Source organism: Mobula hypostoma, chromosome 13 (assembly GCF_963921235.1).
Source record: "Mobula hypostoma chromosome 13, sMobHyp1.1, whole genome shotgun sequence".
NCBI classification, from domain to species: Eukaryota; Metazoa; Chordata; class Chondrichthyes; order Myliobatiformes; family Myliobatidae; genus Mobula; species Mobula hypostoma.
In genome coordinates this window covers 59,837,960-59,861,537 of record NC_086109.1, presented here as the reverse complement: position 1 = coordinate 59,861,537, position 23,578 = coordinate 59,837,960, and the positions used below count along the sequence as shown (strand labels likewise).

Below are 23,578 nucleotides of genomic sequence, written 5' to 3'. Positions count from 1 at the left end.
GCATATGTAAGCAAAAGGAACTGAAAAGTATCTTACTCAGTAGGAGAAATGGTCGTCAAATTGGGAAAATTGCCTTGTACGCAGCAGAATAGTTGGGCCAAATGTCTACTTTTAATTTTGTTAGTTTTATGTTAGACTGTTGAACTATATAATAGAAAAATTTTGAATTCTATAAATGTTCCAGAAATGTGCAGCTTTAATTTGTTGCTTTCAGTTAAGACTTCAGACATTAACCAGTAGTTGTCTTTATGTATGATTCTGTTTGAATATAAGAATGGCTATAAAACTAATAGCATTTATTTATTGTTGTAGACCTCCATTTTAGTAGCTTGAGTTTCACAAATGAAATAATGTCTGTAGACTCTTATTTCTCCCATGAGTAGCTAAGTAGTTACATTTCAATTGATTTTGCAGTTAAACAACCTTGTGTTGAAATTCCCAAAATTCAGATAAATTTAATATTTAAGCTGATCAGTTTTTGTTTAAATTTTTATCTGTAATGACTTGTCAATAGTGTCCACATGTTGCTAGCAAAATAATAACAAATTTTAGATGGCTTTTTGTTAATGTATAGATCAGCCAGTATGTTATAACAAGGAAAATATTCCCAGTAAATAGCAACTCATTTGAAGATGTTTAATTAACATTACTGCATTGTTAACGTCATAGGAACAATACCTCAGCCTAAACTTTCGATTTACACATTTAATTCAAAACTGAGCTAATGTAATTATTAGTACAATGTTAATTGTTAATGTAATACTATTCAAGCTCCCTAAGCCAGAAAGCAAACTGTTTAAATCTGGTCGTTCTTGTGTTCAGTCTTTCTTTCACTTTTGCACTTCAAATAATTCACCTTCAAAAATAGAGGGCTATGGCTAAGCCAAGGTAGTTCTAAGGTAAAGCCATGTTTGGCACAGCTTTGTGGGCCGAAGGGCCTGTATTTTTCTATGTTTCTGTTTTCAATATTTTCTGGTTTTCTTTCACCTCTCAAAGTTGGGCTTTTTGGCTACTATAAGTTGCCTCTTAATATAATGGAATATCAAAACAGTAAGGCAGGGGTGGCCAACCTTTTACATTCCATGCGTCAATCTTTTTATGCACGAGTTCAGATGTGCCATACAACTCTCGTACCCCCATTCAATTCTTGTAAAAATATGTTAATATAGACATATTTAGCATTTTTACTTGATATGTTGATTTAATATAAAAACAGGATAACATTACTTACCTTAACGAGACTTTTAACAAATATATTTTCTCGTCTTTTGATTTCTTCCTTTTTCTTAATCACATTCTTTCTGTAACTCAGACCCAAGCACTAGCTTCAATTTTTCTTCTATTTCATTCTGATGTTGTGATTTATTGTGTCTATTAAGATCTTGTCTTCTATTATGTGAGAAACTGTTTTCATAAACAATGCACAATGGTTTTCCTGACTGACCCACTATAAATAAGAACTCATTTTCCCACTGTTCATTGAATTCATATTTACTATCACTTTCTGCTTTTCTTTTGCTCATTTTCTTTTGTGCTGTTGTGGGTAACTGAATGTAAAAATAAGACTTATTTTTCGAAAAAGTACAAAACTGCAGATGTTCACAAAGGATGAACAAAGCACTACTCCATAGCGCACGACTGTCAATTGTAAACTGGCAAAAACCTGCAACGCACCTCTGGTGCAGATGCCTGGCGCCTCAGGATTAAACAAGTATCAAACGTGTATTGAACAGTTATGGAATATGGAATGACTGCAGAACAAAAGTCCTTCTTTCCTAGTTTGACTCATTGAACATTTTTAAAATTTAAAACAGATTAATATGAAAGAAAATAACATTTGCCAAAAGATGTGCACGAAATAATAAAATCACTAAAAATCATTGCTAAGTTTTAGATTTATTCTCAATAAAACCCATTTCTAGCTCTAAACTACTTGGAATTCCTGTTATAGATTTTTTTTTCTACAATTTGGTTTTTGGTTAATACTTGTTGCATGAGTAGGCTTTTTTAAATTATCACTGGGGTGCAATGCGCCATAGGTTGGCCATCCCTGCAGTAAGGGAAACTTGATGGGTGACTAAGAGATTATTTTAAAACTACAAGGGAAATGAGTGGGGAGAGACATCACACTGGAATTATTCTGTTGAGAGTGAACATTGAAATGATGGGTTGAATGGTCTGTCTAGTAAACAACAAGTTCTGTGCTCTGATGGCACTATTAATAACTTGTAGTTCAGCAAATGAGGGCAAACCAAAACTTGAAATGCAGGTCGAGTAAACTATCTGACAGTGTATATCATTTCACAAGGTCTTTGACTCCACGAAGCTTTCATACTTCATACTTCTGGATATTTGAGCTTTGTAAATAGCATTCCCAGCAAACTATCTTGAAGTTTGTTTTCTGTACGATGTTGCATTCTGTTATATTGCAAAGTACTAGTAAATGTATGTTTTAAAGAAGTAGTAAAAGTTTAAAATGCAAGAATTCAATTTCCATGTAATTTTATTTGAGCCCATTTGTTCAGAATATCTTAAGCTGATGGCAAGAAAAGGTCACTGTTCGGTTCCCAATCTCTGATGCAGCTGGTCTGTTTACTAGAATTGATAGAAATAATTAACTAGCTATTTGTATACCTATGGGGAATACTGTTTCTATAATTTTAGGAGATGTCTTGCCTAGATTCTTTCAATACAGCTAAATGTACAAACTTGTTGCATATACATTTACAAAAAATAAGTAATTGTGAAAGAAGTAAAGCAGTCAAATGTTATGTACCCCTCAGCTTCACTTTGCTTGTTCTGTGCTGTTGATTGGATTTTTTTATTGTAACACGTACTGGGGTACAGTGAATAGCTTGTCTTGCATATTGTTTATACAGATAATTTCATCATATAACCATATAATCATCACACAGTGAATTGAAGTAGTGCAAGGGTAAGGCAATAACAGATGCAGAATAAAGTGTAACAGCTATGGAGAAAGTGCAGTACAGGTAAGCAATAAGATGTAGGACCATAACAAGGTGGTTTATGAGATCAAGAGTCCCTTTTATCATCCTAGTGAACCGTTCAACAGTTATATAACAGCAAGGTAGAAATGGTCCCTAAGTATGGTGGTATTTGCTTTTCATGTTTTATCTACTTCCTGATGTAAGAAGGGAGAAGGGAGAATGTTCGGGGTAGGTGGGGTCTTTGATTATGCTGGTGGCCTTACAGAGGCAGCAAAAAGTATAGACAGTCCATGGAGGAAAGGCTATTAGCACAGTTCTCTGCAGTTTCTCGTTGTCGTGGGCAATGCAGTCATCGTACCAAGTTGTGGTGCATCCAGGTAGGTTGCCTCTCTATGGAGCATTGATTAAAAATTGGTAGGATTTGAGACAAGACACTGTCAAATTACTCTGCAGATGCATTTGGAAGTTTTGTTCAGTTTGCTGATTATAAATTGCAAAAGCCCATCAATTAGCTGCTTGTGGGCAACATTGAATTGGTTGATTGCTTCCAATTTTACAGTTGACTTTTGTGTCGTAACTTAATGTGTAAACTCAATATTGCTGTCCCTGGCATCAGTTACTCCCTGAGGTAGTCAAGTGGAGAATAGTTTGCTTTTAATATATTCCAATGTCCCCTCCCCTTTCTTTTCACCCCTCCCTCCATAGTGTTTCTGCAACCATATGCTGTAGAGGATTGCAGTAGACAGCATGTTATTCTGGTACAGTGAAGACTTTGGGAAAGGGTGGAAAATAGTAGCTGTATATTGCTAAGATGCATTCAACAAACACTGTAACTTGTTCCTAATTTTTAAAAATTTTTCTGCTTGTAGTGATGTCAGTACAATCTACAACAGCAATGAGTGTTTTCACTGTTGTATCTTGGTGACAATGATTCTTAACATTTTAAAAACTTGTTTTAAAGGTCTTTTGGAGGAACATGGCTCAAGAAACCAACCAGACTCAAGTGCCTATGCTGTGCACCACTGGCTGTGGATTTTATGGGAACCCACGAACGAATGGCATGTGTTCTGTTTGCTATAAGGATTTTCTTCAGAGGCAAAATAATAATGGCAGAATCAGTCCTGGTAAATACCTTGCTATTTAAAAAAAAACACAATTCATTCTACTTTCTAATCAATCTGCACCAATTATTTTACTTGTTTTTGGTTATCATTTTCATTATTGTACATTCAAGATTCAAAAGTTCCTACCATCTTATTGAACAAAATACCTGTTAAGGTGTTGCCACAAATCAACGGGCATATGGGTGCTCTGATTTCCAAATACCAAGAAGTTTGCCTAAAACTTGAATTGCAAGATATCTCCCAATGTGTTTTTATCTGATTACTTCCAAAACTTAGTAATTTTTCAATTTGGTGTTTTAAAACAAGTATTTTAATTTTGCATATTTTATTTGCATCTTTAAAGAAATTACTGTTTTCTAGCTATAACTGGTTTCAGTTGATAAGCATTTAGTTTTGCTTTAATAGAGTATTAAGTTCAGTATAAACCTTGCCATAACTTTTGAATATCCATATAGTTTGCAGTACTTTAATATAGATTCCTCTATGTGCAGTTATTCCAATGGTACGTTATCCCAAATCACCAACTATCATTTTCCATAAGATATTGGTGCTACCAGCTATCATAGTTATGAGTTCTCATTAGCATTAAGACACACTCTGTTAATAAGTACTATAAGGTTTTGATGCTAATCTTGATCATTCCTGTAGATTTGTTCCATGTTGCTGATGAATGTTCTGGGAAGGTCAAAGTTGGGCATAGAAAAGAACTGTCCCATCATAGAGCAGTTGGTCACTCAGAGGTGGTAGATTGTGAATCAGACTTTTGCACTAACTATTTAATTGTATACCTACCTTTGAGACATTTTAAACATGAAGATTGCTGATACATTGTAAAACTATACTTGTGTATTGCAGCTGCTGCTTAATCTTTGAATATCAGATGAAGTTTATTCCAAAGCTTTGTAACTGCAGTTCACCAACAGCAGTCAGGAAAACAGTTAACAGTGCAGGAAATTACATCCTCAGGAAATTGAGTAACCCCACTTCTTAAGGAATTCAGCTAAAGTTCCTGATGTGAACAGTATTACCCTAGCATAACTGTTAGTGGGGTAACACTCTATAGTTGCTTCCATGAAAATAAGGTTTTATTCACAGAAATGGGAAATGATTTCATCATCACATAGTAATGTAGATAGCTAGTAACTGCACTGCCTTCAAATGATTGTATAATGTCATTTATGACAAGTTCTTTTACATGTTTTAAATTTGGCTAAAGGGCAGAAAGAATGGATAAATATTGCCATATCAATTTTTTCACTATTAGATGTGAATGCAAGTAACTCTTATCTTTTGCGAATCTTCAGTTAGTAAAATTAATCTGCAGGGTCCTACTAAGAGTGGCTATTGTTCTGGTGGTCTATTTCTGTTTCTCCTTGAAGAATAAGGTACACTATCCACTTCCGTTGTCTTCATTCCCTGAGTTGTGGAAGCAGTGTTATTACTATTTTTGTTTATTGTAGCATCTTTTTGGATATCCTGAGCCCATTCTGTCTCTGGACCCCAAATCTGAATGAACACACAAATTGAAAATAAAAGCTGGCTCTTGAGCCTGATTTTTTTTTTCTCTCTCATTCAATAAGGCTACAGCTAAGATGCTTACAACATCAAGATTTTGTTGTTCCCTACACCCAAATAACCTTCCACTTCTTTGCCTATCAAGAAGCTATCTGTCATAAAAATAATCAAAGGCTACTTTTACTGTTTTTTAAGTAAAATAGTTCCAAAGACACATGCATGATCCTCTAAGAAGAAAAAAAAAGTTTCCTATTTTCTGTCCAAAATGGATGACCCCTCGATTGTACCAGAGCAGGAAGCATATTCTCCACATCGTCAATTCAACACCCGTCAAATCTTTAATGTTCAAATTAAGTCACCTCTGTCTATTCTTAAACCTCAGCACATTCGATTAACCATTTCCCACACATTCAAAGTATCAGTCTAGTCACAAACTTTTGAAATACTTTTATTGAATAAGGAGATCAATATGGTGTACAATTAATGAAAATGTAAAAGGAAACTACAGTTGCTGGAAATCTGAAAGAAAAACTATGTTAGAAATGCTCAGCATTCAGACAGAATCTGGGATGAAAACTATAATCACTTCAGTCCATGACGTATAGTCAGAATTGTAAAAGGAAAGGTACAAATAGTTTTTATAGCAAGGAAGATATGAAAAGGGTTTGTAGGATTATCAAAGTTGATAGTAAATTTATTATCAAAGTACATGTGTCACTATTTACTACCCAGAGGTTCATTTTCTTGCAAAACAAAGAAACAATAGAATCAGTGAATACACAATCAAAAACGGACAAGTGACCAATGTGCAAAAGATGACATTGTGGAAATAGATACATAAAAAACAATAATTAATAATATTGAGAGCATGAGTCATAGAGTCCTTGAAAGTGAGTCCTTAGGTTGTAGAATCAGTTCATTGTTGGGGTGAGTGAGGTAAACCACTGTGGTTCAGGAGCATGACGGTTGAGGGGTAATAACTGTTCCTGAACCTGGTGGTGTGGCACTTATGGCTCCTGTGCCTTCATCCTGAAGGCAGCAGCAAGAAGAGAACATGAAGGGTCCCTGACAGATGTTGCTTTCCTGCGACAGTGGTGGGGAGGGCTTTACTAGTGATGGACTGGGCTGTATCCACTACTTTTTGTTGGCTTTTCCATTCTAAGGCATTGGTGTTTTCATACCAGGCCATGATGCAACCAGTCAGTATACTCACCCCTCTATACATCTGTAGAAGTTTGTCAGTTTTTGATGACATGACATAGCAGTCGTCTTCTGGGAACATCTTATAGGGTGACACCAATGACTTAATATGGCAGCTACACGCTCATTAAGCTCCCTTTTCTCTAATGTGTTTCTTAATAGCAAGGCTGTGAACGTGTCCAGCAGGCCAGACTACATCAATAGAGGAAAAAGAATAAGCCAACATAATACAGGGATGAAGGGCTAGTTCTGATTTAGAGAGAAAGCGTTTGCTACCTAAAGTTCAAGAATTTGAGTAGCAAAAGTTGCAGCATGCTAAGATAAAAGATGAGAGATTGTTCTTAAGCTTTCATTGGGTCTTTTTGTAGCAGTCCTACAAGCTACAGCGAGACGTGTCCGAATATGATTGGGATGGGGAATTAAGATGGCAGACAACTAGAAATTTAGGCTTAGGCTTGGTCTTGCCAACTGAATTTGGGTGCTCTCAAAGCAATTGCCTTATCTGCATTTAGATTCTGTAGTATAGTGATGTCATTCTGAACACTAAATGCAATAAACTAGATTGGAATAAATGCAAATGAATTGCCATTTCAGATGGAAGTACAGTTCTGGTTCCTGGATGGTGAGAAGGGAAGAGATGAAAGGATAGCACATATTACAATAGATGTGGATAATCAGACTTTTTCTCCCTCTAACTTGAATTACATTCACCATAAAGGCAGAGAAACTTGAGTTTCATCATTGCCCAGAGGAAAGCGCCCAGAAGATTCAGCTTTAACATAGAAGTTAAAAGATAATATTGTGTGCTAGTGCCTAAAATATGCAATAGTTAAAGAATTGAGAGCAATAGTTAAATGAATAAATTCAGCAAAATATCTATTTCCTTTCGACTCTCTATAGATAACTTTAACATCCATGTCCAGCATTTTTATTGGCAAAGGTCTTCATGAAGTTACAATACCTTGGAAACACTGCTCATTTACGGGGCAGTGATGTGATCCCAAGTACGTAAAATGATTGAGATGCTGATTGAATTTCCATCTTCCTTCCATTCTCATTTCTAGCTTTTCACTCGTATCAATTTATTTTGAAATCTACCCTGTACATATTAATATTTACAACCCTTTCAATTTTAAGTGACGTCTTTTAAAGACATTAAAATGGTAAAAATTATATTGGCTGGGGATCCATCCAGTTTGAGGATTTATTGGATACAACTTTTTGGGCTTGTTGTCAGAGCAACAGCTGACCGACATGGAAATCTTGACTCTATTGATTTAACCACTATTGAGGAATTAGTTTATGAAAGTAACTTTGGTTCCCTTTCTATTTCCTCCTCTTTTGCTTTCTAAGGAAAAGATTTGTGACCAATTCCACCAAGTTCCCTTTGACTTTCACTGGAATAAAAAATGGAGCAGATAATCTTAATGTGTGTGATCCAGTTATTGTAGATTTATAGTAACTGACTTTAAAATATGTAGTTTTAGAAATTAGTCCTCACTTGTTGGCTTACAAAATACTTTATCCTTTAACTGGACTAATAGTTGCTTAAAATGTATCTCAACTAGGAGAAAAATTCTTAATGGAGCAGATGGAAGGGAAACAATAGATATAATTCAACTGGATGTAATATAGTGTTCAACATGGTACCAAACTTTGTAAGAAACAAGCCTGCAGTGCTAAATGATAGTATGGATGGAAGATTAGTTGACTCATGGGTAACAAGGAGTGGAGAAATAAAGGTATTTTTCAGGTTGGCAACCTGTGACCATTAGATTGCAAATGGATCGGTATTATTATAATTAACATCAGTGATTCAAAGTACAGTCGTCCCTCCTTATCCGCGAGTTCCGCATGCGCGAGTTTAACCAACTGTGAATCGAGAAAACCTGGAAGTGCTCTTCCAGCACTTGTTGTTCGAATATGTACAGACTTTTTTTTTCTTGTCATTATTCTCTAAACAATGCAGTATAACAACTATTTTACATAGCATTTACATTGTATTAGGTATTATAAGTAATCTAGAGATGATTTAAAGTATACGGGAGGATGTGCGTAGGTTATCGTGGATCGGGATTGAAAAAAAATGGAAGTTCTCTTAAAAATGTAAGTCGGAACAGGTACATTCGGTATTATTTAGCATCAGTTAGTCAAACATTTATCTTAGTATACAGTATATATTTTACCTTTCTATGCATATAAAACACTTAAGAAATGAATGTTTCAGCGCCTGGCCTGGGAACTCAAGTTCCCAAGTTCGATCCAGTAACAGACTGCTCCCAAGTGCGCTCTTCATTCGTGCCGGGTTGACGTGGAGGATCAAAAACCTAAAACCCAATAATTAAACCATTGCGTTGCTTAGTAATAATAGTAGCTTTCACCGGGGCAGGGCCTTTTTCATTTTATCCTTTAAGATTGTTCTGATCATTGACCGACTATAGCCTAATGCTTTTCCAGTGACCGATGGCGTTTCACCTCTTTCCAATCGCTTTATTTCCACTTAATTTTCAATCGTGATTATTTTCATGAACAGAAACACTGCAGATTCTGAGCTTCGCCACCAGGTCCTAATGTCCACCGCACTGAGACAGGTTAAATAAGGTCCGGAGTTCCGCTGGGTCCTAAGGTCCACCACATTGAGACAGGTTGAATAAGGGACTTGAGCGTCCACATTTTTTGATATCCGCGAGAGGTCCCGAACCAATCCCTTGCGGTTAAGGAGGGCTGGCTGTAGTGAGCAAATATCATAGCCAAATGTGTGGATTGTGCAGAAGTACATGGGACAGCAAGAGGGTTATACAAAAAGCTTACAGAAAGATACTAATAGGTTAAATGAATGGGCAGAGCATTGGCAACTGGAGGAAAATGCTGAATATGTCATGGTCAATTTGGATGGAAGATTGATTAACAAACTGTTATTTAAATGGAGAGAGACTGCCAATAGCTGCAGTGTAAAGTAATTCAGGATGACTAGTACATGAAACAGACATCTAGTGTACTAAAACTATGTTTTAGTCACCATATTCAGAAGGTACTTTATAGTTGAAGGCGGTTTAGGTTGATGAAACCAAAAAATCTTTTCTTCTGCAGATGCTGCCTGACTCATGAGTATTTATAGAATTTTCTGTTTCTTTTTCTGGTTTCTGCATTTACAGTATCTTGCTACTAGCCAGACGTTTTTGTTTAGTGATGCTAATTGAGAGATAAATGATCATTGCCAGTAAGCTCAAGAAAATTCTTGTATAAAGCCAGAAAATACTGGAAATGCTCAATAAATCGGGCAGCATCTGTGGGGGGAGAGAGAGAGAGAACAAACGAACAGTAAACATTCCAGAACCAAGGCTCTTCATCAGTGTTTGCCTTCTCGATATGGATAGAGCCTTGGAATCAATGTGAAAACCCAACAATTGTAATTTAACGCTTCATCTAATGGAAGTTATTGACCTGAAGTCTGCTTTAGCTTCTCTAAAAGTATTGAGGATCTGACACCTGACTTCAAACTGCTCTCACTGACACTGAAATCTTTTGACCATAACTAATTAGATGCTAGACACACTATATTAACCATCTTTCACAATACAATGTATAATTTATTCACAACTGTTCTTTTATAGGATCTGCCAACTTGAGCAGTTTAACAGATGTGTATCCTGTTCAATGCACAGAAGGAAGCCCCTCAGAATTATCATCATCATTCTCTTCTTCTACATCTGGCCATTCTAGGTAATAAAGATAATTAAGTAATGGGGAGCAAATGTGTAATTTTAGCCACTGTTTTGGTTGAGCAAATCAAAAATGTAAAAGCTATGTGATTATTTAGTAATTAAGAAGTATTCATAACTAGCAAATGCTTTATCAATTTTGTGAGATCAATTTGTCCGAATGTTAACAGTGGAATAATCAACTGGTCACAAAGTAGGGTATGTTTATTTTGGTTTCTGATGATTCAGTTAATTTCTTGTAATCTTGAACAGAACAAACATCACTAGTTCTCTATTCAGTTATGGAGGGCAATGTCTCCATGCCTTTTATTCAACATATTTTATCTCTTAGCATAAGTGCCTTCTGCATTATGAAACTATTACTCATTTAGTTGTTTTATGAAAGATTCAGTACTTAAGAAATTGGAGCAGGTAGGAGTAGGCTAGCCAGCCCTTCGAGCCATCTCTTGTCATTCATCAAAGCAGAATGTCTACCTCTATTACCATTTTCCAGTACTTTTCCCATATCTCTTCACTCTCTTAACATCCAGCTATTTATCACTGTTTTCATTGAAGTTGGAGAGCCTCCCCAGCCTGTTCTGAAGGTAGAGAATTACAAAACATTGTGCGGTAAAACTTTATGCTCATATTAGTCCAAAAAAGCCTCTGCTCCTCTGCCAGAGGAATCTTCCTGCATTTATTGAATTATCCCCATGGGGGGTGGGGTGGGGTGGAGTAAGTCTTAAGGTCTCATTTGTTTACTTAATTTCTCCTTGGATAACAAAATGATCAGGCTTGGAGCCAGTTTAGTGACTCTTCACTCTGCTCCTTCTGTGACAATATTTTTTAAGCTAAAAGGATCAAAACTATGCACAGTACATTAAGTGTGTTCTTTAACCAAGATGTCTGGTTTCTACTTAATGATTAGATATTCTTGTTCTCCTCTCCTCCGTGCTCATCTATTCCAATTCTTCCATTACTGCTGTGTGTCTATTCTCTTATTAACATGGCTTCAGTCATTTTTATTAAGGATGTTATTTAAAGTGCACATTGGCACTATGCCTTTGGGTTTCTGTTTCAAGAGCTATTGCCTTGTCATAATAAGGCTCGAAGAGTTTTCATAAATCTTTGGTGGGGGGCGGTTTATCTGAAATTCAAATTTATTTCTTCCATGCCAACATACAAATGCCTCTTTAAAGGAATTTTCTTTAACTGTGTGGTATACTGCAGTAAGCTCAAAATAAATTTCATGTTTATTAAAACTTAAGATCCAGATAAATTGCTCAGTAGAATCTGAGTGTGAAAGTCTTGTGAACTCATTACAATCATTCCCAAGAAGCTAGTGGGAAAGCTGTCCATGTTGTGTCTCAACATCTCTCTCTCTGTAACTGGATCTTGGACTTCCTGACAAAGAGACCACAGTCCATATTCACAGCAACGTCTTTGGCTCCAATACATTGAGCACCGGTACCCCACAGAGCTGCATGCTAAACCTGCTGTTGATCACATTGTTAATGCGCAACTATACTGCCAAGTCCAGTTTTAACTACATCATTAAGTTTGCTGATGATGCAACACTGGTTGGCCTCATCAACAACAGTGAAACAGTATAGAGGGAGGTGGTAGAGGAGCTTATGGATTTGTGTAAACACAATAACCTGAGTCTTACTGTGGATAAAACTAAAGAGATGATTGTGGACTTCAGGAAGATGTAAGCTAACTACTCCTTACTGCACGTCAATGGCTTCTAAGTGGACAGAGGCAGGAGCACCAAGTTTCTTGGTGTTCACATTACTGACCATCTCACCTGGTCCCTGAACACACCCTTTTAGGCCAAGAGAGCACAGCAGCACCACTTCCTGTAGAGACTGAGGCAAGTATGACTCCACAGCTCCCATTCTTGCTACATTCTACTGGAGCACCATCAAGAGTGTCCTGACCAGCTGCATCACCATCTGGGTTGGGAGTTGCAATGCATCAGATCGCAAGACGCTGCAATGGATTGTGAGGACTGCTGAAAGCATCACTGGGGTCTGTTTCTCCCCGCCACTCCAAATTCGGGACATGTTTCAGAAACACTGCTTGTGCAGTGCCTCCAGCATTGTCAGTGACCTCTCCTATCCTTCTCACAATCTCTTTGACCTGCCAGCAGGCAGAAGGCACCACAGCATAAGAACCAAAACTGTCAAGCTGGGTAAAGAGTTTTCCCCCCAGGCTGTTAGACTGCTGAACACCCTGCTGCCCTCAGCACACATGAACACCCTGTCTGAATTCCCTGATTTTCTTCCCCCACTCCTCTACACAGACACACTCTCATCCTGCACTCATCACTTTTCATCTTTTATTGCTGCTGTTGCACGTATTTGTACTACTGCTTATTTTATTACAATAGTGCCAGTGACCGTTATACTGTCTAACATGAGCATGTACCTCACACTTTGTCAACCGGTCACTCGCCAGACCAGGCCTCTCAGGGATTTGTGCTGATATTATTTTGTGACTCCAGGTGCCAGATCATAACTGCTGTGTGTGTTTCACACCTAGGTCCCAGAGGAACAATGTTTCATTTAGCTGTTTGTTTGAATAACATTGAACTTGAAAGAGATGAGTAGGTGTGGGCCTTATTGCTCTGCTAATCTGCACGTGACATGGTCATAGTTTATCTTTTGTCTCAACTCCCCTTAATTCTCATAAATTCTATAAAGCAATTAAATAATTTTATTTACCCATAAATTGATTGGAATCTGGAAAGCACCACTTGAGTTGGTGGTGCAAGCAGATCCACTTGTAACATTTAAGTATCTGGATGTGCTTGTGAGTTGCCAAGGCACAGCTGCTGACAAATGTGACTTTGCAGATGAATAATTGATGGTTGTCCTGGATGTGCTGGAACGAAGTTCCTATTTCTGAGCTTTGTGACTTATGAGACTCTTAGCTGTTGACACAGTTTTTCTTATTAAAGATCTTCATGACTTGGGAACATTGGGTGGGGAAAGAGTCAAACCTAAGAATAGTGGGAATCTGGAATGCAGTACGTGAAAGGCTGGTGGAAGCAGACACTTGCCACATTTTGTAAAATTGTAGTCAGATGTGTATTTGAAGGACAAGGCTGTAGTCATTGAGCTGGGTACTGAGATGAGTGATTTTTTTTTTTGGTTAACTAACTTGCTCTTAAAGCAGCAGTTGTCCTCAGTGGAAAACAAAGCAACACAATATCCATGCTGTTCTATGGTTACTACACATACATTATGTAAGTATAGATTAGAGTCATACCTCTATACATTGCAAAAACAAGCTCTTTGGCCCATTTCACCCATAGCAACTATGATGCTTATCTAAATCAGTCCCACTTGCCTATGTTTGACTCGCATCCTTATAAACCCGAGGTTCCCAACCTGGGGTCCATGGAGCCCTTGCTTACTGGTATTGGTGAATGGCATAAAGGTTGTGAACACCTTTAAATGTACTTGTCCAAGAATTTAAGTGTTTTAGTTGTACCTCTCTCTACCACTTCCTTTGGCATGCTGATAAGCTGAACTCATTTCTGAGAACTGAAGGAAGGCTTTTTTAAAAAACTTTATTCTTTGAATTTAATATGTGAGAAACGTGTTCAGTTCTAAGAGCTATACATTGCTGAACTGGCCCTTCATCTCACCGTATCCATACTGACCATCATACTAATCCTATGTTCTAGCATTTGCCCATAGCTTTCTAAGCCATGATGTTTTAAGTGCTCATCTAAATACTTTTAATACCTTTAAATTTATTAGCACGTTTGCGTCCATCTCTACCTCAGATGGTCTGATTCAGATTCCAACCACCCACTATAGGGAAAAATTCTTCCTTGGGTCTCTCTAAACATCTTGTCCCTAACCTTAAACCTATTTCCTCTAGGTTTAGATGAGAGGTTTCATACTATTTACCTCATCCATGCCCCTCATAATTTTGTGCATTTGTCAGATCCCCACCAGCCTCCTCCACTCTAAGGAAAACAAATTCAGCCTGACCAGTCTCTAAGTTCCATAACATGTGACGTCCTGGTCAATCTCCTCTGCACCTTCACCTGTGCACTCATGCCCTTTCTGTACCGTGCTCCACAATGTTTTGTATTGTTATATCATAACATCCTGTTCTTCCTCTCCTGTGCACCAGCCAGGCAAATATCCCAAATGCATTAACTGTCTGTGCTGCTGTCTTCAAAGACCTTGAACGTGTACTCCGAGGTCCTTCTGTTTGCCAGTGCTTCCCAGGGTTCTACATTCACTGCTGTTCGCATCGAAGATTTCGTAGTGTGTTTTTACCATAACTAAGCAGTTAGGTTATTTCATACATAGTACTTCTGTAGATTTCTCTGCTATTTAATTGGTCAAAGGTACGTTTTTTTTTGCCACTGAACTAATAGTAGGAAGTGGAACAGTCAAATTACCCCGTTATGAATCCTGAAATATTTGAACTCTCCTAAATATGTTGCAATAGGGCAGTTTTTAACACAGTTAATAATCTAGAAAACTAGAATAATAGGAGTTCAATCCCCATAATTTTTGAATAAGAATGAAAAATAAATTCGAGGAAAGGAGTATCACCTAGCTAATGTTCTTTTAGAGAGGAACACTTCATGAACTTGGTCAGTCCAATGTACATATGGTGCTAGATGTTACCTTCTATGCTGAGTGGCAATGACAACTGGATCCAATGCTGCAACTCCCACAGGATCTCACCAAGCTACCTGCAGAGCAGTAGGAGACTGTAACGTTGTGAGGAAGTGCTATATAGGTAGTTCTCCTGACATTTTCTGGCTAGGATGTGAGAAATCAGGTTTTGATCAATGTGGCTTTGCTGTCAGCAAAGGGGGATATCTCTAAAGAACGCTAGTGACAGCTGTCCAGTGTGCTGTCTGGGAGAGAGCAGATGGGCAACAGTTGGAGTATGGGATAAGGACAGGTTGTAAGGAACAGGGAAGAAAGCTGAGAAGTTGAGAGGGGAAGGGATAAAAGGAAGGAACATGAAACTGAGAAAAGCCAAGGGTGAAAAAGAGGCAGTAAGACAAACAGGTGAGGGGCCAGAACGGGGCATCAGACGGTGCTGCAGCGGAGTTTGAGGAAGAGGCTATGGGTAAGATTGTCTTACCCATAAGAGCGTGCATGTGTAGTCAATAAATGGTTATGCTAATTCTGCTTGAGCCTTGTCTTCTGTCTTACTGTATTTCATTCCCTTTGGCCCTTGGACCCGTAACTCCTATGCAAATATCAACCCATGTTTAAAGTGTTCATGCACATGCATCTTCTGGTGCTCAAAACTGCAATGAAAATAAGTCGCCCTCGACTTCAAGGAGCTAATATAAAGAGAAATGTTAAACAAGAGAAAATCTGCAAATGCTGGAAATCCAAGCAACACACACAAAATGCTGGAGGAACTCAGCAGGCCAGGCAGCATCTATGGAAAAGTACAGTCAACATTTCGGGCCAAGACCCTGTGTGTTACATAAAGAGAAATGTGATTGATTCACGGTTCCCTGTGAAATGCCCCAGTGAAGCACTGAGTTTTAATACAAATGAGGTATAAATTCAGGTAACCACTTTTCAAGCAGGCTGCAGCTTTAGACTTGAGGGTCCACTTGGCCTACTTGACTGTGTAGAATCTTCACTAAATCTGTACTGTTCTACAGTCATTTCAGTAGAGGCAACATGTATTCAACAGAGTCGACCAATTCCATAATGCCTTAGACATAAGAGTAGAATTAGGCCTTTTGGCCCATTGAGTCTGCTCTGCCATTCCATCATCTCTGATTTATAATCCCTCTCAACCCCATTCTCTTGCCTTCTCCCTTTAACCTTTGGACCTATCAATCTCTGCTTTAAATATAACAATTGGCTTGGCATCCACAGCCGTCTGTGGCAGTGAACTGCACAGTTCCACACCTTTTGGCTAAAGAAATTTCTCCTCATCTCTGTTCTAAAGTGACACCCTTTTTTTTTCCCTGAGGCAGTGCCCTCTGATCCTAGACTCCACTACTGTAGGAAGCATCCTCTCCACATACATAACAAAGCTGATGCAAAATACTTAAGTTTGTTCCCCGTTTCTTTGACATCCCCATTGCTAGCTCTTTATCATTTTCCAGCAGTCCATTCTCGCCCTTCCTTTATTCTTTATAGATTTGAAATTACCTTTGGTGTCCACTTTTATACAGCCAATTCCCTCAACCGGTGATCAGATCAATGCCCAGTTTTGTCATGAATGCTGCTGTACAATTGAGCAACAAATTGGAGGAAGAGACTTCGAATGCTTACATCGTAATTGGTAGTGTTCACTCTCCTGACCTTGTGATGGAAGGAATCAAAACTATTGCCCTTGGCCTCTGTCATAAAACTGGCTCTTTCGTCTCTGACTCCATTTCTTGTCATTTTAAATTTCAAGGTGAGCTTAATATTGTATATTTATGATGTTACTGACATTGAGTACTATATAACATCCCTCTGCTCCAGGATAGGGCAGCAGGAGTTTTCTTATGAGTAATCTGAACCTACATTGCTTCAAGCGTTTCATCAATGATATATTTTCTTCTAAAGAGTAGAACTTAGCTGTTCATTGATTGTACAATGAGTTCTTTAGGTAATGAAGTAATCCATAGGTGCAACATCCAGGCATGCTCCGATGAATAATGTAATATTGGCACGCAAGTGTCGGACTAGTAATCCTACCAGTACTACCAATAAGAGAGAGCTATCTTCTTTCCATGACACTCAGTCATATTACCATATTTCCCCTGGTCCTCACCTACCACCCCACCAGCCTCCGGGTCCAACATATTATTCTCCGTAACTTCCGCCACCTCCAACGGGATCCCACCACTAAGCACATCTTTCCCTCCCCCCCCCCGTGCATTCCGCAGGGATCGCTCCCTACACAACTCCCTTGTCCATTCATCCCCCCCATCCCTCCCCACTGATCTCCCTCCTGGCACTTATCCGTGTAAGCGGAACAAGTGCTACACATGCCCTTACACTTCCTCCCTTACCACCATTCAGGGCCCCAAACAGTCCTTCCAGGTGAGGCATCACTTCACCTGTGAGTCGACTGGGGTGATATACTGCGTCCGGTGCTCCCGATGTGGCCTTTTATATATTGGTGAGACCCGACGCAGACTAGGAGACCGCTTTGCTGAACATCTACGCTCTGTCCGCCAGAGAAAGCAGGATCTCCCAGTGGCCACACATTTTAATTCCACATCCCATTCCCATTCTGACATGTCTATCCACGGCCTCCTCTACTGTAAAGATGAAGCCACACTCAGGTTGGAGGAACAACACCTTATATTCTGTCTGGGTAGCCTCCAACCTGATGGCATGAACATTGACTTCTCTAACTTCCGCTAAGGCCCCACTTCCCCCTCGTACCCCATCTGTTACTCATTTTTATGCACACATTCTTTCTCTCACTCTCCTTTTTCTCCCTCTGTCCCTCCTAATATACCTCTTGCCCATCCTCTGGGTCACCCCCCCCCTTGTCTTTCTTCCCGGACCTCCTGTCCCATGATCCTCTCGTATCCCCTTTTGCCTATCACCTGTCCAGCTCTCGGCTCTATCCCTCCCCCTCCTGTCTTCTCCTATCATTTTGCATCTCCCCCTCCCCCTCCAGCTTTCAAATCCCTTACTCACTCTTCCTTCAGTTAGTCCTGACGAAGGGTCTCGGCCTGAAACGTCGACTGCACCTCTTCCTATAGATGCTGCTTGGCCTGCTGCGTTCACCAGCAACTTTGATGTATGTTGTCATATTACCATTGTTGTCTTCTCTACCACCAACATCCCGGAGGCAGCTGTTGATTGGAATCTTGTCATTTATGTGGCTTGCGTTTACCTGACCAGGTAATATTCTCGGTTTTCCTCTGCTCTCCGTCAGTGGTAAGGCAGGCATCAGCAGCATAATAGCATAACATCAGAAGCGTTTGCCGGGATGCAGAAGTAGTTTCTGTCCAGGTCAGCATCATCCAGAGCCGCAAAGTACAAGTGACATTGTAAAGCTGGTTAGAAATGGGAATTGGAGAAGAGGGAAGTTAGGAAAATTATAATCAGGAAGAGATGCAGAACAAATTGTAGGAAATGGTTGGAAAATACTAAATGTAATTCCTTGAATCAAAAAAAGCGAGAGGAAAGTTGGAAACAGGTTGAGTTTGCTTAATGTAGCTTAATAATTATAAGCTTAATAATTCAAGCAAAGTCAATATGGTTCTGTAAAAGGGAAATCACAATGGATCAAATTATTGGAGCTCTTTTGAAAAGTAACATGCTGTGGATTTAAAAAGGTGTTATACTCGGATTTCCTGAAATAATTCAGTAATGTGCTGCATCAAAAGTCATTATGAAAATCAAGCCACATAGCACTGGGGAGAATGTATGGCATGTAATTAGAGTCACACAGCCATAAGGCTGCTCCCTGTACTAATCTCTTTTACCAAGTCTTGATCTGTAGCCTTCTTTGCCATGGCAATTCATATGCTCTTCTAGATATAGTAATACTAAAATTCAGCCAGTGCATTCCAGATTCTCACAACTCACTGGTGGATCAACCTTAAATCTCATACCCCTTACCCCAAACCTGGTTTTAGAGGCCTCTGCTATGAAGAAAAGTTTCTTGCTATCGTACCTATCTATTCTCCTTAATAGTTTTGGTAGATTGGCTGTCTAAGCAGAGAATAGCTTTTTAAGGCCATTTTCCAGTTAAAAAAATTGAGTAGTGAACAATGGGAACAGGCCTCAAATAATTTATATAAATACAAGTTGAATGGAAGCAATGATTGTATGGTTGGAAAATTTGCTGATGATACTAAAATAGGCATGAAAATCTGAATGAAAGGCTACAAAAGAAAGAATAGGTTAAGTGGATGGACAAAAATTTAGTAAATGGAATATAATATGGGGATGTGAAATCATCAGGAAAGAAGGTGCATTATCAAAATGAGAGATTGCAAAGCTGTGAAGTAGAGGGCTTTGGTTATTTTGGTGCATGGTTTGCTAAAGGCTAGTGTTGGGTGTTGCAAATGATTAGAAAAGTAACAGATTCTTACTTTGTTTCAATGAATACAAAACTTAAGGATTTATTTAGGATGTTGAAAGGTCACATCTGGAGCTTTGTGTACAGAGGTAGAAAGTTATTACTCATACATTACATGATAAAAGGGTAAGAGGATATGTGGGTAGTTGGGGACAAGATGTTGAGGTTGCAGTCAAATCTTTGCAGATGTACTCAGACTTCTGATTGAATACAGTGGATTCTGTTTAATTTGGCCATCGATTATTCGGAGCAATCACTTATTTGGGATAACTTCTACAGAACAAAAAACTAATGGAGAAAAATGCAGGGATTCCCTTTATTTATTTTGGAGACTATTCTGCTTAATTGGGAAGAAGACTTGCCAAATGGGTTCTAACTAACGTCAATCACACACATTTGCATGGCTTTTCGATGCTGCACCGTGCTTAGTGCGAAATGTTTTTAAACAGGATTTGTTACATGTGTTTGTGTTTTTTTAAAAAAAACTGACTTTTGTCACTGATAGTTGGCGAGAAATAACCAGGTAGAAAATTCCGAACTGTTTTGCTCACTGCGATTTCAAGCATTCAAGCTTGGAGATGCTAGAAATGGCCAAGAGTAAAAATGAAACCATTTCACTGCTTCAGTAAATTAGGAACTATGAAGAATTTGAAGGTATCAACAATCATCATGAATGTTACAATGAAAATGAAGATTAAGAGGATGCAGTCATCGGGTAGCATTGTATGAAGGCAGTCGATTACTTGCAGTAGGGATCTGCTTGGTTTTGTTCATTGTGTACACTGGATGAATTCCTTTAGTATCTTATTAGGAACTAATACAGTATAGTACTGTAGCATTATTGGTAGTGTTCTAATTTGTTCTGTATTTCATTTAAATACATCACTTGTTACTATGTTTGTCTTGTATACCTCTAATTATTTCCATGCAACTTTGGCTAATTGGGTCAGCCACATAATTGGGCCAAAATGTATTTGTCCTGATGTGTCACAATTAACTAGAATCGACTGAACTCTTGTAGTTTCTGCCAGCTGCATAATGCATGCTATACAGTTAATTTGGATTTAGAACAAAAAGCAAGCTGCTGGAGGAATTCTGCAGGTCAAGAAATGGACAATACACATTTATCTTGGCAGATGCTGCCTGACTCCAGGAATTTCTCTAACAGTGTTGCTTTTGCTCCAGATTCCTGTAGCTGCAATCTCTTGTGTCATCCATTCACCTGTGCTTCCAGGGCAGAACCACAAGGTGTGATCCCTGCCACCACGACAATCCCGCCTTCCAGTGCTGTCTGTGTGAAGTGTGTCTGATCTCCATGTAATTTCCATTGGTTTAGTTTCTTCCGAGATGCCAAAGATGAGTGGGTTAATTTAGTGGGCCTAACTGACTGCTATAAAATTTCCCCTTATAAAGGTAACTGGTAAGATTGATGGGAATATAGGGAGAATAGGTTACAGGGAAAAGAAATTTGGGGAATGTGGTTTTAATGGGTTAAATGACTATGTGTGACTTAAGGAAATATGGTAACATCATTACCACCGGGTTGAGAGTAAATGCTGACCTTGTTAGCAATATTCCTATCAGAATTGTATTTTTTAATTGTCAGGATTTACCACTGGTCAAATGCTTTAAATATGAAAGCATGGTATAGTGTCTTTGGATTTGAGAAGGTAATGCAGTACAGACCTTCCAAAGGTTTGAGTATAAGATACAAAAATATTAAAAATGAGCAGTTCAGTCTCAAACAAAAAGTTCTCAACCAATTCAACGAAGACTCTACAATTTTTATCAAAAGTATGTATATAGAATACAACTCTTAAGATTTCTCCTCTTACAGGCAGCCATGAAACAACCATGGTACCTGTTCAAAGAAAAAAAAACATCAAACTTCCACGGGCATGAAAAAATAACAAATTATACAAACGACGACAAAATTGAGCAAAAATACAATATGTAAAACACAAAATCAAAAACTATATTTCAGTCATTCAACATCAAACCAGGAATCCAGAAGAATTTAGTTTGGTTCAGTTCACTGCTACTAGCCAACTGCAGGCCCCAGAGCCAATCTTCGCCAAAACACCCCAGTCTACATTGATTATCCTGATCAAACTGGGGAGGGGAGGGGGAAAAAGCAAAAAAAAACATAACTGAATTCAGAAACACATTCAACATTGCATTATGAGGAAGAACTGGGCAGAAGACAATACTAAGACAACATTCCTCTATTTTTGTGATTTTTCTCTTCGAAGTTCATAAAGATAAGGTCCTTGAAATTATATGGCAAGTGAAACGGTAGGCAATGTTTTTTTTTACTAAGCCTCAAGTTTGATAATGACCAAAATTGGCAAGACACTGACAATTTATTACATTTCTTATTTCTGATTTTTGAAATTTATGCAGCCTCTTTATAAGCTTTTTGCAGCTTCATCCTGCATCTAAATTAGGATATTTCTTTTGCTTTACAAAAAATACACTTGGTTTGAGATTTACCTTCAGCTTCTACATACTCATCACTGGGTTAATGCACCACCTAAGTAAGTTCTCGATCTTCATTACATGCTGGAAATTCAAAAGTAGTAGCTAATTAATGCTTTAATGGAACTTGCTCAATTTTCCTCTCTCTATATCTTTCAAATTCAAACTTTTTTTTAGGAGTGGTTTGGGGGGGGAGGGGGTTCAGCTAGAAAATTTTTTAGATTGTTAACCTTACTGCATTTTATATCCTTGGCCTTTAGGACTCAATAATACCAAAGTTTGTGGAAATTCTTTGCACTTGAAAATGCTTTTTTTTAAAGAAGTGAGCAGGTCAACCAGGACCAATAGAGAACAATAGAGCTAATATTTCAGATCAGCAGCCTTTCAACAGAACTTACCAGCTCATCAGCCTAAAATATTAAATTTTTTTCTCTGCAAATGCTGTTAGTCCTGCTGAATATTTTGTATTTCAGCTTTCCAGAGCTCGCTGTTTTCACTGTTTCATTGGATAATGCTTGGAATGATATGGCAAAGAATTTCCCACTCAAATGTCCAAAGTTATTGCAGCTGCGTGTTATTTTGTAGGCATCAACATTTTGCTGCATCCCAAAGTAGCCAAATGCAGTTGCTAAAGATTAATATGGATATCTTCCTCATACCAACCCATCTGTGAGAGGAAATTGATCAAAATCAGTATACAGCAAGTAATGCAAATTAAAGGATTCTCTCCCCCCCCCCCACCGTATATTCTCAAATAGTGGTCACCTTTGAGCAAACTAATAGCTACTCATCATTATAACTATATCGTAAATTGTATTTTAGATTAAGGTGCATGTTTTTTTAATTTTATAATTTTGTTAATTTTATTTTAAAACATAGTAAATATAGTAAGGTAATAAATGGAGAAAGGATGTGTGAAATGTTGTATGTTTACTCATCCTTCAGTCCACAACCTGTAATGGGAAGAGGGAAAAGGGGAAGAAAACAAAAAGAGAAGAAGGGAAGATCTATTAAAAAAGAGGGAAGAAAGGGAAGGAAGAGGTAAGAAAAAGTAAAGGGGCTAGAAGCGAAGTGAAATTAAATAAGGGTTAAGGAAAACGTAGGAGAAGTTAGAAACTAAGATTTTATGATTTGATGAAATGGGCAATGTGTATAGTGAAAGTATTTTGGTGCATTTTTAAAAAAAATAAAAGTATATGGCGATCCTCTCCACTAATAGAACTTCAGTAAATATTTGAAACAAAGTACAAAAACTGTCAATGTTAGAAATCTGAAATATCTGAAATGAAAGCAAAATTGTGGAGATCCTAAGCAGGTCAGGAAGCATCTGTGAAGAGAGGTGCTGAGTTAGAGATCAATCAGACCAAAAAATTAAGGGTTGTTAATCTGACACATTAATTCTGCTTCCCTCTCTGCAAGTGCTGTTTAACCCTCGGTATTTCCAGCTCTTTTTGATTTTGTTGCTAGTTACTTGTTAGCTTTCAACAGAACTGTACTAGTGAGACTAATACGAGGAAATCTGTAGATGCTGGAAATTCAAGCAACACACCTAAAAATTGCT

General features: G+C 38.2%; 1 protein-coding gene across 6 annotated transcripts in view; it reads left to right on the top strand.

Annotated features, from left to right (window-relative positions):
• The window catches only part of zfand6 (zinc finger, AN1-type domain 6), a 67,802-nt gene that overhangs the window by 25,910 nt on the left and 18,314 nt on the right, over positions 1–23,578 (top strand). For 5 of the 6 annotated variants that reach the window (XM_063065773.1, XM_063065774.1, XM_063065777.1 and 2 more), the window contains 3 exons: positions 3,913–4,075; positions 10,405–10,513; positions 22,963–23,058. In XM_063065773.1, coding sequence (XP_062921843.1) covers positions 3,928–4,075; positions 10,405–10,513; positions 22,963–23,058 — 353 coding nt within the window. In that variant the 5' untranslated portion in view covers positions 3,913–3,927. The remainder of the gene's footprint in view (positions 1–3,912; positions 4,076–10,404; positions 10,514–22,962; positions 23,059–23,578) is intronic. The other variant, XM_063065779.1, reaches the window with a different exon arrangement.